We start from the raw sequence: 15,249 nt of genomic DNA, 5'->3' as shown, positions 1-15,249 counted from the left end.
AAGAAGTGAGAGATCTCTACCATGAAAACTGTAAAACGTTGAAGAAAGAAATTGAAGAAGATACAACAAAATGGTAAGATATTCCATGCTCATGGAGTGGAAGAATCACTATTGTTAAAATGTCCATACTACCCAAAGCAACCTACAGATTCAATGCAATCCCCAACAAAATACCAATGACATTTTTCACAGAAATACAAAAAGTAATCCTAAAATTTATATGGAATCACAAAAGACCCAGAACAGCCAAAGCCATCCTGAGCAAAAAGAACAAAACTGAAGGAATCACATCACCTGACTTCAAATTGTACTATAGAGCCATAGTAACCAAAACAGGATGGTACTGGCATAAAAACAGACAGGGAGACCAATGGAACAGAATAGAGAACCAGAATTAAATCCACACATCTACAGTGAACTTATCTTTGACAAAGGTGCCAAGAACATACAGTGGGGAAAGGACAGTCCCTTCAATAAATGGTGCTCAGAAAACTGGATATCCATATGCAGAAGAATGAAACCAGACCCTTATCTCCCACCATATACAAAATCAAATCAAAATGGATTAAAGACTTAAATGTAAGACCTGAAACTAGGAAACTACTAAAAGAAAACATGGGTGAAATGCTTCAGGAGATTGGTCTGGGCAAGGATTTCTTGAGTAATACCCTGAAAGCACAGACAACCAAAGCAAAATTGGACAAATGGGATCACATCAAGGTAAAAAGATTCTGCACAGCAAAAGAACAAATCAACAAAGGAAAGAGATAACCCACAGAATGGAAGAAAATATTTGCAAACTACCTATCTGACAAGGAATTAATAACTACAATATATAAGGAGCTCCAACTTAATAGGAAAAAAAATAAAATAATCCAATTAAAAAATAGGCAGAAGATCTGAATAGATATTTCTCAAAAGAAGATACAAATGGACAATAAGTAATATGAAAAAATGCTCAACATCATCAGTCATCAGAAAAATGCAAATTAAAACTACAATGAAATATCATCTCATCCCAGTTAAAATGGCTTTTATCAAAAAGACAGGCAATAACAAATGCCAGCAAGAATGTGGAGAAAGGGGAACCCTCGCACACTGTTGGAAAGTAAATTAGTGCAACCACTATGAAGAAGAGTATGGAGGTTCCTTAAAAACTGAAATTAGAATTACCATATGACCCAGAAATGCCACTGGGTTTCCTTTCCAAAAGAAAGGAAATCAGCATATTGAAAAGATATCTGCACTCCCATGTCTATTGCAGCACTATTCACAATAGCCAAGATTTGGAATCAGTCTAAGTGTCCATCAGTGAATGAATGGATAAAGAAATTGTGGTATATATACACAACGGAATAGTATACAGTCATAAAAGAACAAAATCCTGCCATTTGCAACAACATAGATGGAACTGGAGAACATTATGTTAAGTGAAATAAGTCAAGAATCTTGCATGTTCTCACTCATATGTGGGAGCTAAACATTAAAACAATTGATCACTTGGAGACAGAGAGTAGGATTATGGTCACCAGAGGCTGGGAAGGGTAGCAGGGAGGAGGAGGGGATACAGTGGGGATGGTTAATGGTATAAAAATATAGTTAGATAGTTGGATAGAACGAATAGTATTTGATAACACAACAAAGTGACCATATCAACAATAAGTTAGGTTATACTTTAAAATAAGTAAAAGAGTGGAATTGGAATATTCCTAACACAAAGAAATGACAAATGCTTGAGGTGATGGATACCCCAGTTACCCCGATTTGATTATTACACATTGTATGTCTGTATCAAAACATCACATGTACCCTATAAATATATACAACTATCATTACCCATAATAATTAAAAATTTTTAAAAAATTTAAAGAAATTAAGCCAAGACCACATGGCCAAGATCCCTCAGTTAGTGGGTCATGGAGATGTCTCTCCAGCCCTGAGCTGTCTGCCTGGGAACTCCATGCCTTTCACTCACACACAATGGGTTCTTAGTGCCAATGCTCTGAGGAGAAAGGCACACCAAGACCCCTTCTTTATGTGGGTACTGATTCTGTAAGTTAGCAAATGGCTTGTTAGCCCATAAGTCAGAGAAAGTTTAAGGCTAAAAGGATCTTTGAAATCTGGCCCACTTCTTCATTTTACAGATGAGGACGTGGAATCCCACAAGAGAGCAAATGGCTTTCCCAACACTATACATGTGCCTGGATTTTACCTGAGCGCCTTAGCACTGTGCTACAGTCTCTTTAAGAACATGTGTAAACAGGCAAATAACCAACCCACTGACTAAATGTCCTCACACCACCTTCCACTGGCCACGAATGATAGAACCTTGGCGGCAATGCCCAGGGCGGTGGCTCCTGAGGTGTCCGGCGGATGCACTCTGACTTTCAACGCTGCCCAGCAGAGGGAAGTGAGAGCTGGAGAGGTGGACTCAGATAATTGAAGAAATAAAAGAAAGAAAAGAAACCATTTCCCTCAGATACTGTGGGGAAAGCATTTCCAGGGCCCCAGTTGTTCCTAAAGCCATCTCAACCCTCCACCTCTCCCTTTCCACGAGTGAGAAAGCACACACCCAACCAAGGCCGCTCCTGCCGGCCCGGCTGCTCTCTAGACATAGGGCACATTCATCTTTTCCACCCTTAACTTTCCCTGCCATGACCATGACCTTCCCCAGTGCAGCTCTCAGAAAGATGGACAGATGGGGAAATGGGTTGTTTTCTTCACTTGGAGCCTCCTAAATACTGAACACTAACCTCAGTGGCTGAGAATTGGTTTCCAGATGACCACAGAGAATTTGGAAGCCTTCTGGGGGCCACCCCATGGGGTCCACCCAAGTAAGGATGGTCTCAGAAACCAGTTGGCCGAGTTTGGGCACAAAGGAGCACTCCAGTTTCAACTCCCTGTGATAATAACCCACCTGGCAGGCCCCTCATATAGGGGATGTGTCCAAACGCTCAAACAAACCCCAAGTCACAGTAAAGTAAGAACAGTCTCAGTTGGGCAGGAAGGTCTCTCTGAGTGGGATGGCCATTGTCACTCCATTTCCTGCCCTCCTGGGTCCCTGAGAAGCCCCATACCTAGCCTGAGACCCCCCCCGAACATCTTCCCTGGAGCACGTGTCCCAGGAGAGAGCTACCAGCAGCATCAGGAAAGCTCCTGAGGCTTTCTCCAAACTTCTCAGAAAGATACCAGGAAGTGGGGAGTGGCATGGCAGGACGCGTGGAGGGGCGTGTGGGAGGTCTGGGAGGGGAGGAACCTGCCCAGCTCCCACTGATGCTTCCTTCTGCTCTTTCCTCTCTTTTTTAGTTTTCAGTCCCCAGCTGGTTGCCGGTGCAAAGCCTACAGCAGCACGAGGCCTCTCCTTCAGCTGTCGCCAGCTTCCAAACACGCGCCTCACGCCGTGTTTATGCTGGTTGCCATGCGAGATAAGTGCAGGCTTGAATGGAGCTAAATGCTATGAGCTGAGATGGAATAGGGCCAGGTGTATTTTTAAAGCATCTGGGAAAGCCGGTCACCATGAGAAGAGTCTCCTTCTCTGGGCAACGTGTTCCTTCTTCAGGGACCGGTTTACAAATGCAAAGTGCATGAAAGCTGAGTCTTCTTTTTGCCTTAACTCGCTGGATATTTTAAGCAAAAAGTTCTTGGGGATTTGTATTTGGGATTCTTTGTATTTGGGATTTTTGCTTTTTGGTGCGATGAATTATAGAGGAAATTGTAACCTCTTGGCATGTGTACAGCCGCTGTAAGTTTCTGGAAACAATGACAGAAAACGTGTAGCTATCACATACTGTATGCCAGGCACTATTGAAAGTACTTTATGTTCACAGTTATCCTACTTAATCCTCACAACTTCCCTATGAGTCAAACCCTACTTTTAGCCCGATTTCATAGATGAGGAAACTGAGGCATGAAGAGGGTAATTTGCCCAAGGTCACAGAGCTAAAGGAAACACAAGATCTGAACCTAGGCAGTATGGGACCAGAGGCCCTACTCCTAACCACTACTTGATTCTGCCACTGTGATGATTTTGGGTCAGAAAGTCCTAATTTGGAATTTTGAGCCTGACATTGCGTGACCTCAGGTGAGTGGCTGCACCTCTATGAATGTTCATTTCCTTTTTCGTAAAATGGGCGCACTAATGGTTACCTTGTGACACTGTCGTGAAGATTAAAAATAATATATGTAAAGAGTCTAGTATCTAGGAAAAGTACCCAGTGAGAGGTCACTTTATTATTGTTGGTGGTGGGTCCACGTGGCAACTGGATCCCAACTTCTGCATCTGAGCTGTAACTGCTGCTGCCCAGAGGCGTGACTGAGGCAGGGGCTGTACAAGGGCCAGCAGGACACAGCTGGTCTCTCACAGCGTCTACAGCGGATGCCATCACTTCCCTGCCCATGTCCCTCAGCGTCCATCAGTCCCACCCATGATTCCAGCTTCTTGCCACAGGCACCTGTGACCATGCCAGAGGGCTTCTCCAGCCATGGGAAGTTGTTTGGGGCAAGCAGGAAGAATAGAGTGGTTAAAATTTCCAGGAGTTGGTGGGTGAATATCCCAGTTTTCTGTCTGCCTCCCTGCAGTCCCCAGGAGAATCGAGCCCCAAATGTCCAGAGCAGTAACCTGCTCGAACACACTCTGTGTTGACTGCCTTCTCTCCCCTTCTCACTGCCCTACTGGGTTCACCTCCCAAATAAACTACTTGCACCCAGATCTTTGTTTCAGGGTCCACTTCTGGGAAGGAACCCAGATGAAGACAGTATACATGCCTTCACCTTTGATTCTGATGTCATTTAAAACACTCATGGGTCAGTTCGCCCAGCAGGAAAAGTAACTGTGGTAGGCTGAATAATGGCCCCCACAGATATCTAGATCCTAATCCCCGGAACCTGGAAATGTTACCCTACATGGAAAAAAGGACAGTGTAGATGTGATTCAGTTAAGAAGTTTAAAATGAGGAGATTATCCTGGATCATCTGAGTGGGCCCTAAATGCGATCACAAGTGTCCTTATGAGGCAGGCAGAGTAGACTGGACACAGAAGGCAAGGTGGTCACTGAAGCAAGATTCTATGCCGCTGGCTCTGATGCAGCTCTAGAGCTGGAGAGGGCAGGAAACAATTCTTCCCTAGAGCCTTCAGAGGGAGCTCAGCTTTGCCAACACCTTTATTTCTGCACGGTGAAACCGATTTCAGCCTTCTGACTTTCAGAACTGTAAGAGGATAGAAGTGTGTTGTTTTAAGCCACTAAGTTTGTGGTGATTTGTTACAGTGGCCATAGGAAACTACTATGGTAACTTGTAGGCAGGCTAGAGCAGAGGTTCTCAAAGTGTGGGCCGTGGACCAGTGGCATCAGCAGCACCTGGGATCTTGTTAGAAATGCACTCCTGGGCTCCACCCCAGACCTACAGACTTAGACACTCCTGGTGATTCTGATGCTAGCTGTAGTTCAGTGGTTAGCCCTGGCTAGACATTAGACTCACTTGGAGAACTTTATTTATTTATGTATTTATTTAGAGACAGGGTCCTTCTCTGTCACCCAGGTTAGAGTGCAGTGGTGTGATCACAGCTCACTGCAACCTCAAACTCCTGGGCTTAAGCAATCCTTCCACCTTAGCCTCCCAAGTAGCTGTGCCTACAGGCACATGATACCACAACTGGCTAATTTTTAAATTTTTTGTAGAGACAGGGGTCTCACCATGTTGCTCAGGCTTGTCTCCAACTCCTGGCTTCAAGAGATCCTCCCATCTCAGCTTCCCAAAGTGCTGAGATTATAGGCATAAGCCACCACGCCCGGCCACCTGGAGAACTTTAAATATTCCTGATGCTTGATCTCATACCCTAGAGATTCTGATTTAATTGGTCTGTTCAGTTTGGACACTGGGCTCTTGTAAAACACCCTGGGTGATTCTTATGTCTAGCCAGGACTGAGAACCAGCACTGTAGTTTGAGATCTACTGATCTAGAATGTTGACTTTCAAACTGAGCTTTGCAATTCTGGAAAGATATTAAAGAATGTGAAGACAGAGGCCAAGCCAGCAGGGCTTCTGGCCCCAGAGACCTAAAAGTCACATGCCCAGAGGGCGCCAGACAGGGAGATGTAATAGGGAGGTGGACTCGGTTAAGACCAGAGTGCATGGCGGGGACTTGGCGAGCCGGAGCTGAGTGACCACCAACCACTCCATTCCAAACAGTGAGGGCTGTGCCAGAATGTGGGTCCAGGACTGCCAGGTTGTCCTGCCATTCAAGAGGTTTGTTAAAGGGACATCAGAAATACATTTTTTAAAAAAAGCTAAAGCGTTCAATTTTAAATGTTAGCAACTAAGGCAGTTTTTTTTCTTCAGGTTTGTCTACTCTAAAGACATAAGGCAGTTTTTAAAAATTTCTCTCTCTCTGTTTAGTACTATTAATGTAAGCACCAATATAAAGGTTAGATCCGGTCCTTGGGCAGCTGGTTCGTGGGCTTCATGTCTTCTCCATGTGCCTTTCATTCACCTGTTGGGACCAGTGGGCTTGCCTGGACAAATTCTTCTCACAGAGATGACAGAAACCCCATGTGCCTGGGATATTTTTGTCTGTTTACTCACCGCTGCATCCCACTTCCAGGCACATAGTTGGCACTCGTGAAATGTTTGTTAAATTAATAAATCCTTGTAGCAACCCTGTGAGACAAAGACTATTATTTTACAGATGAGGAATTTGGGGCTCGCTGCAATGAAGTGACCTCCCCACCATCACATAGTTCATAACCAAGAGAGTCGTGATTCAAACCCAGCACCCCTCACAGTCGGGGCTGCTGTGAAAAGCAAATACAGCTGTGGCTCTGAAAGTGCTTTGTAATATAAGAGTTTTGGGGCATCGTTGGTACCAGTCATAAGAGCAATTCAAGTAGTGCTTATGATGTAATTGCCTGTAAAGAAGACGGGGTACCAGCTTATTTGGTTTCTCATCAAAGCCAGAGGCGCTCGCTGTTCATTCTGAGCTGTGTTTTTTTTGTATGGCTGTGGCAGTGGGGGCTGTGGATCTGAAGAAAGCAGGCCTGAGTGTGGCGAATGGCAATGAGTGGGCTTGGCCCAAGTTGTCCAAGGGGAGGGTCTCCCATCTCTCACTCACCCTTTCTGGGTCTGAGCTGGAGATGAGCCCACTGCTGCATGCATAGGCTTGGGATGGGGTGAGGCAGGAAGCCTGGGACCCCCCTCCCCCAGAGAGCCCTTTAATTTAAGAACCCTCTCTGACTTTATTACCCAGAAGAAATATGGGGAGCTAAATCAGAGGAGACGGCTGGCAAGTGCATTACAGGACATTAAACAAGAGATGATCAACATCAGACATAAATAAATGGCCCATAATCTAGTGCCAAGAACATAGATGGTTCCCAAGTGGTGGCCTGGCTGGCTTCCAGGCAGGGGAGTGAAGGGCTGGACATCAGGCCCTCTAGGCCAGAAAGTGCCTGCCCTGGGTCACACTGCAGTGGCCACAGGGGAAGATTCTGGTGCCCAGACAGAAATCACATCCACCCACTTGATCTCACTCTACAGGACTGGATTTGGGTCTTCTCACCATCTGGTCTCTGAGACCTGGACGCAAACATCACCTGGAGAGTCCTTGCCTGCCTGCGAAATCCTGAATTAGACAAGGGAAGCCACACGTGTCTGTGTGGGCATCGGGTGGGTCTGCTCCCAATGCCCGAAGAAAAGGCTTGTAAAGTGGGTTCCCCTGTCTCCAGGAAGGGCCCCACCTCTAAACACCATGGTTGAAATTTATCTCACTAGAGCATCCTTTAGCTTAGCTCTTTAACCCCATTAAAATGCAATACCATCAAAGGAGAGATAAATCAGTACCCTGGCAAGTCACGCACACTTTAATACAAAGTGATACTCAATCTCTTGCCAGAGCTTTGGACATTGATATCCTGAGGAGAAGCTAGGAGGAAATGGAGCACAAAGAATCCAGAGAATAGTGGGTAGCCTGCAGGACCTTAAAAGCCAATGTCAGTCACTATCCAGGACTGTAGCAGATTTGGTCTGTGTTGGTGAAAGCCCTGGACTTAGAGTTCCAGCCTCCAGTTCTCCCACATACCAGCTATGTGACCTTGGGAGTCAACCTTTCTGAGCCTCTATTTCCTTGTCTGAAAAGTGGGGGTGATGCTGCACCCATACAGGGGTGCCGTGAAAATTACATAAATTAAACTGTGCAAAAGGCCTGCCCCTCTGTAAATATTATTCTCCTTGGGTCTGTGCCTCCACATTCTAGAAATTATACAACTGCTGAGCTACATCTGTGGATGAATATTGAAGCCAAGTCAATTCACAGATCCATAAGTGGCCCAGCCAGGGCCAGCCAAACCCAGACAGTCTAGATCAGCTGACCCTTAATTGACCCACAAACGCATGAACTCCAGTAAAATGATCATTGGTTTAAGCCACCAAGTGTTAGGTGGTTTATTACCCAGTAATGGATAAAACAATACCTCAAACATAAGGGCTCCTGACATTTTAAATAATTGTCATGTTCAGCAGAAACCAGGCTAAGATATAACTGTCATTTTATCTGCCTTCTTAAGCAAGATAAAGTGGACAGAATTCAGTCTTCACTGGACCATTCATGTTCATCATAATGAAAACCAGTTAATGTGCTATAGTCAATGATGCCTTCAGGGGTTACATACAAAAGGAGGCTCTAGAGATAGTTCTAGTCCACTATTCTTTTCGAAATCTCAGAACCGTTCCCTAGTTCTTTATCATTTTTCTTGTAATCAATCCTATCAGCTGTCATTATGTTGTTGTCACTGCGTCTATCTTAGGTAGCAACTCCTCCCTCCCCAATCTACTATACCAAATTCACCACACTTCAAGACATCTGCTGTCTATGCCTGTTAGAATGGTGTCCAAAGTATGAGTTAATAGGCTTAGAGTAAGGGCCTAAGACAGTTTTCTGTCTATCAAATGCATATGCTTAGTACTGGGATTTCTATCATCAATTTTGGCCTCTTTGATGTTTTTTGCTCCCTTCCTGGTTCTCCTCTGGGACCCAGTAGTGGAGGTAGCCAGGTAATGAACATCTGATCCAAATAGTGGTGCTGCGTCTGGCATTGCTGGAATATAATCTTTCCTGGAGAGAATTAAGGAGTGGCTCAGCTATAAAGGTAAGCACCGGCCTGCAGGCCTGTAAGAGCTCTTCCTCCATCTCAGCCCGTCTGGGGCATTTAGCACATGCTGCCGGTGTTTCAACAGTGGGTGATCCCAGATTCCCCCAGAGCAGAAACCACATCCTGCTTGTGTCTGTGTGCCCTAAAGCATATATCACAGTGCCAGACACACAGTAGGCATGAAGCTGTAGTGGGCAGAATAAAAAGATTTTCTTGTAGTGGCCTATATTTCTGTGTATACACAGCTTGTCTTCAGAAGAACAAGAATTTACAAGCTTCTGAATATAGAATATTTAACACCGAATTCTTGGAAAATATTTTCAAAGGATTAAAACTGTCTCACATCAAGGAACAGTTCCCATTTCAAGGCCTAAGTTGATTTCTGAACTATGCCATCATAAAGCCATGGCGACTAAATGAGGGGGACAAAGTCAAGTGATTGACTACAGGCGAAAGCAGAGTTTTTGCTATTTTGCATTGTTACCTTAGTGATCCCCCGTAGGTCTGCCCTGTTGTTTTATCAGATGTCTACAGACCACATTCCCAACTGGAAAATCTAGATGCAGCCCTTCACCAAGAAGTGCCCATGGTGTGTGGACTGGGTCACACACCACCCTCCCCTTAGCTCTCTGCCCTCTGTGTTCCGGACACTGACACCCATGACCTGCTCTCTGGCTTTGGGTTGGGTATGGCCAGTGGGAGGCATTGCCAGTAGGTGGCTGGATGGGAGCAGAGAGAGATCGGGGTGTTTCTTCTTTCCTTTCTCCCTGCTTTGGGTCCCTCCGTGACCAATGCTCCTGTTCCGTGCCCCTCTCCAAGGCACCAAATCTCTGGAGGATCCATTTCCCTATTTCCTTCTCTTGCCTTTTAAAGCACAGGGTGGTAAAGGCTTCCTGTGGTTGCTAATCTCTAGGTGTCTCAACATTCCTCATTGGTTCCCTTAACCCTACCCACACCTCTGAAAGTGGTCCCTTCGTTCAAGTCTTTTCATCTGAACCATCTGAGTTGCTTCTTTATCCTGCTGTTGTTCTAACTGGTACAATTTGCAGAAACTTTTGCCTAAGAGATGTCTGTGCTGTGCCAGGTCTCTCTCCAGGGAAAAGAGTGCAAAGAAAATCAGAAGTTCTTTTCTCTCTAGCTTTCAGAACTCCTTAGCCACCTTAGCTCTACCTAAGTAATACAAAATGATGGTAAACCCCAATCTGTAGATGAGAAAATTTTTATTCATTCATTCACCAAATATTTATTGAGCACCTTCCACGTGCCAGACAGTGTTCTGGCCCTGGGGAGGCAGTGATTATGTACAAGATAGACACAGTCTCTGCCCACATGGTGCTTACAGTGTAATGCCAACTGCCTCCCAGAAGTCAGAGAGCCCATGAGAGGCAGGCTGGAACCAGAGTACTGAGTTTCCTTAAGTTCTGAGACTTCAGCAGATTCTCAAAGGAATCTATGACCCAAACAAGATTATAGACGACCAAATTAGACCAAATTAACTATCAAGCTTCTCCTTGAATTGGGGAATAATGACCTACTCACTCCCAGAAGAAGCTTGACGCTCTCAACTTGAATTTGTAGGGGCATGTTGGCACACACCCACCCTCCCACCCCTGAGTATTCTCCACAAATCCTCCCTCCCCCTCCTTCTTCTGTTCCTCACACTTTTATAATTAGTCCCACACTCGTCTCTGACTCGCTCCCTCAGGGCCCACAAACGCCGGCAGCACAACTTGTCGACAAGCTGTTTTTATGAATGGACAGCAGTTGGGATCTGGATTCAGAGACATGCCCTCTCCAAGAGCCTGGCATTTCTGGCCCTCCTTGTGTTTCCAGCAAAGGCAGCAGCAGTGAAATGTCTGTCTCAGTTGAAGTATTTATGAGACACACGTTGGAGAGCATGACTAAAACTGCCTTTGCTGAGAGGCCAGGGGTCGCTGAGGTGAATCAAGGCAGCTATGAGAGGACAGGCAGCTAAGGCTGGGGTCTGCCTGCCTCCCCCAAGCCCTCCGGAAACATTTGAGTTTCCTCACAAAGGCTTAAATAGGCCATAGCAGTAACCCAATACTTCCCCCGCTCCAGGTCAGACAGGACAAGGGCAGCAGCCTGGTGCCCTCAGAACAGGCTGGCAGGCAAAGCCCCTTCCCCAAATCTTGCAGCCCTACCCAGCAGACACACCCAGCCCCAGGCCCGGCTGTCATTCTGGAACCCCCTCTCCTTTTCCCAGGACCTCCAGCTGCCTTGTCTGAGGCTGAAGAAAAGTCTCACCCCAGGAAGAAAGCACAGCAGGAAAGCAGACACGGCTGGGGAAACAGAGAACCTAGTCCTGAGGCTGCAAGGGGGGCCCCTGGCCTCCAGGACAATCAGGGGGCTCCCTTCCCTCCAGCGGGATTGTCCCCGCAATGGACACTGCCCAGGCTTGGACAGAGGCATGTTTATTCCACATCCCTGAGAGGCAAGCCCCCTTTGGAAAGGTCAGAGATGTATTTACAGAAACATCTGGGGCTCACTTGCACTTCTCTGTCCCTTCTAAGCTCTCCTAAATTCCTGACTGAGATAGAATCATGCAGCAAATGGGGAAAAGAAGTGGGGGAGACAGAAACCATTTTTCAAAGGCTCTCTGGTTAGAGCAGCCAGGTATGGCCGGCTGGCACAAGGACAGAAGGGGCTTCCGAGGCAAGCTCGGGTGACAGGAAGTTGCTGGGTGAATGTCTCCCTTCCAGCCTCCCTCTGCCAAGAGTTGAATGGCAAAAATATTAGGACACACTGCAAAACAATCTCCCTTCCTCCCCCTGGCCCCTGACAGATGGAAGAGAGGAAAGTTGTGGTCACCGTTTACCTGCTGAGATTGGGAGGACACTGTTGATGAAAGTCGGCTGAGACACGATAGAGCGGAAGAAAAGCTGAAGAAGATAAATTCCCAGAGTCATTGGATTCAGGACAACCATGCTGGCCGGGGTTTGGTAAATGTCAAGTTAGCGAGCTGGCTGCTGTGGAGCCTTGCTTATCTCTGCTTTTGTCTTCCTCACTGCTGTGTGTGTGTGTGTGTGTGTGTGTGTGTGTGTGTGTGTCTCTCTCTCTCTCTCTCTTTCCCTTTCCCCCTCCCTCTCTCTCCTCCCCTCCTCCTCTCCCCCATGCCTTTACTAAGAAAGAATGCCAACCATTTCCCATTAAACCTTCTCCATACTACACAGGGTTATATTTATCTCAAGCACTGTATCAGATGCCCACATTAAAATTAAGATGTCAGAATTTTCTTTTTTGGAGACTGAGGTAAGTGGCTATGGAAGAGGTGACCAAGGCAGCCAAGTCTCAAATATTCACTAGAAGCAGTCCTCAAGGGCAGTGAGATTCCTGAGTGGTTATGCACCATCATCCACCTGTTTGGAGGTGAGGTGTCCTGCAGCATCACAGAATCAACTCTCCCGATTCAGGCTCAATCTCATGGAGACAAACCCCTCTGCTGCCAGTCGGTGACATTTTTACCTACTGGGTGACAAATGTAAAGTTGACCTTTGATTTTTTTTTCTTTAATCATTTAAATAAAAAGGAGGGGGAAGGTAGATTTTATTTCCAAACAGCTTTCTCTTTGAAAAAGTGTTTCTCTCTCCCTCTAGAATTGCAACTTTTTAATTCAATGCAAAGCAAAATAAATGAAAACAGTAAATGGATAGAAAAGTGAACAATTATTTATCAAAAGATATTTGGAAAAATAGTATCATTAACTTGATCTTTGGCTAGATGAAATTCTTCAAATAAAAATTATTGCACTTTTAATACATTTTATGAGTTTATAAAGCCTGTTACAGAGATCTTTAGATTACTAAAATAATTAAAATAATTCACAAAGTTGTTCACTTTGCTTTAATTTACCTAACATATTCCTGGGGCTATTCAGGAGTTAATTCAGAAACAGTTTGGTAGTTACTGGACTCTGGGGTGGGCGTCTTTGAGGGAGACCACTGATCCTCATTGTGGGGGAAGGGGAAGTAGGGTCAGGGCATAGCATTAAGCAATACTGTGCAGCTTTAGCAACAGACTTGGGCTTGTCTCTCAGCTCTGAGTGGCAGTGCACAAACTGTTTGACCTCTGTAAGCCTCAGTTTTCTCATCCATGAGATGGAGACAATGTTCCCTTTACAGGTTTGTTGGAAAGCTTAAATGAAGTAACGTGGGGTGAATCCTACATGAACTAGAACTTGTCTAGAGATAGCACAAATGAAATCCAGGGAGCCATGGTAGACTGGGTGCAAAGATGGCCACCAAAAATCCTCCCATCCCCACATGTGCATGCCACTCCTCCCATCAAGAGGTGGAGTCTAATTCTCTGCTCTTGAATCTGAGCTAGCCTTGTGACTTGCTTTGACCAACAGGATGTGGCCGAAGGGACATGGTGCCATTTCTAGGCCTAGGCCTTAAAAGGCCTGGCATCTTCTGCTTTTGCCTTTTCTTGAAAATCGGCTGCCACATAAAAAAGTCTAGGCTACTGAAGAGGCCATGTGGAGGGGGAGGAGCCTGCTGTTCTGACCATCCCAGATGAGGCATTCGACATGTAAGTGAGTCCACTTTGGATCATCTAGCCCTGTCCTGATCTCAGATGACAGCAACCATAGGAGTGACCCGAGGTGAGACCAGCTGAAAAACTGCCCAGTCCAGATTATAGAATCATGAGCAAATAAAATGGCTACTGTTACCACTAAGCCATAGGATGATTTGTTATGCAATAATCGCTAACTGATATAGAGTTGATAGGAAAAGCTTGTCAACTTGAAGGCATGAAGAATATACTTGGACTACATTCAAAATGGTAGGAGACAGCTTAAAGAGAGGGTACCCCCATTTAGCTGCTCCCAAAATGTTTAATAAAAGGAGCTGTGGCCAGGTGAAGTGGCTCCTGCCTATAATCCTAGCAGTTTGGGAGGCCAAGGAAGGAGGATAACTTGAGGCTAGGAGTTCGAGACCAGCCTGGGCAACCACCAAGACTCATCTCTACAAACAACAGAAAAAATTAGCTGAGTGTGGAGGCACTCTCCTGTGGTCGCAGCTACTTGGGAGGCTGAGGCAGGAGGATCACTTGAGCGGAGGAGTTTGCGGTTGCTGTGAGCTATGATGATGCCACTGCGCTCTAGCCTGGGCAGTGGAGTGAGACCTTGTTTCACAAAAAAAAAAAAAAAAGGAAGGAGCTATGATTTTTTTGCTAAATTCAACCAGGACATTCTCAAGGTTGGTCCCATAAACTATTGAAGCCTACAGCCCCAGCAGCAGGTTTTGGTGGCTTGGAGAAGGTGCAGTCTACCTGGAAGGAAGGTAACTCTTGAGTAACTTGGTGACAGAATCTGAACTTTCACCATTCACTTAGATTCTTCCTCTGTGGAGCCAGTGTGATTTTTTTTTTTTTTTTTTTTTTTGAGACAGAGTCTCACTGTGTTGCCCAGGCTAGAGTGCCATGGCGTCAGCCTAGCTCACAGCAACCTCAAACTCCTGGGCTCAAGTGATCCTTCTGCCTCAGCCTCCCGAGTAGCTGGGACTACAGGCATGTGCCACCATGCCCGGCTAATTTTTCTGATATACTTTTAGTTGTCCAGATAATTTCTTTTTATTTTTTAGTAGAGATGGGGTCTCGCTCTTGCTCAGGCTGGTCTCGAACCGCTGAGCTAAAACAATCCACCCGCCTCGGCCTGCCAGAGTGCTCCAGTGTGATTTTTTCCTTCTCTTAGCACACAGAGTTCTGCATGGACCATGCACTTAGCACAAATTATGTCAGTATGTCCTGCCTGTGACACTAGCTGCTATTGTTTTTGAACTGTTTCTAAACCACCTTGTGTTGCTATTTAGCCTGAGTTAACATCCCTGAAGATGAGGGACTGTCCACAGCTCTGTGTACTCTCAAGGCCCCCAGGACAGTCCTTGTCACCTAACAGATGCTCAACAATGTCAGTCTGTTTGATTAAATCATACCACTGGAAAGAATGAAAAGAAAAAAGTAGGAAAGGGCATAACTTTATGCTCCAGCCACACTGCACAACTTGGCTCCCCCAGCATCCCTTAGTGCCTTTGCGCATGTAGCTGGCTGCCCTGGGCTTAGAGCAGGGGCCCTGAGAGTATGGTGGGAG

The 15,249-nt window shown here is 45.8% G+C and overlaps 1 protein-coding gene across 2 annotated transcripts in view; it reads right to left on the bottom strand.

Moving 5' to 3' along the window:
• Positions 1-12,212, bottom strand: part of COLQ (collagen-like tail subunit (single strand of homotrimer) of asymmetric acetylcholinesterase) — a 58,877-nt gene extending 46,665 nt beyond the window's left edge. The window contains exon 1 of one of the 2 annotated variants that reach the window (XM_012664186.1): positions 11,977-12,212. In XM_012664186.1, coding sequence (XP_012519640.1) covers positions 11,977-12,085 — 109 coding nt within the window. In that variant the 5' untranslated portion in view covers positions 12,086-12,212. The remainder of the gene's footprint in view (positions 1-11,976) is intronic. The other variant, XM_012664200.1, reaches the window with a different exon arrangement.
• Between the last annotated feature and the right edge of the window lie 3,037 nt (positions 12,213-15,249).

The sequence above is a fragment of the Propithecus coquereli genome, unplaced genomic scaffold (genome assembly GCF_000956105.1).
Source record: "Propithecus coquereli isolate 6110/MARCELLA unplaced genomic scaffold, Pcoq_1.0 Scaffold12, whole genome shotgun sequence".
NCBI classification, from domain to species: domain Eukaryota; kingdom Metazoa; phylum Chordata; class Mammalia; order Primates; family Indriidae; genus Propithecus; species Propithecus coquereli.
This window is presented reverse-complemented; position numbering and strand designations above follow the sequence as displayed.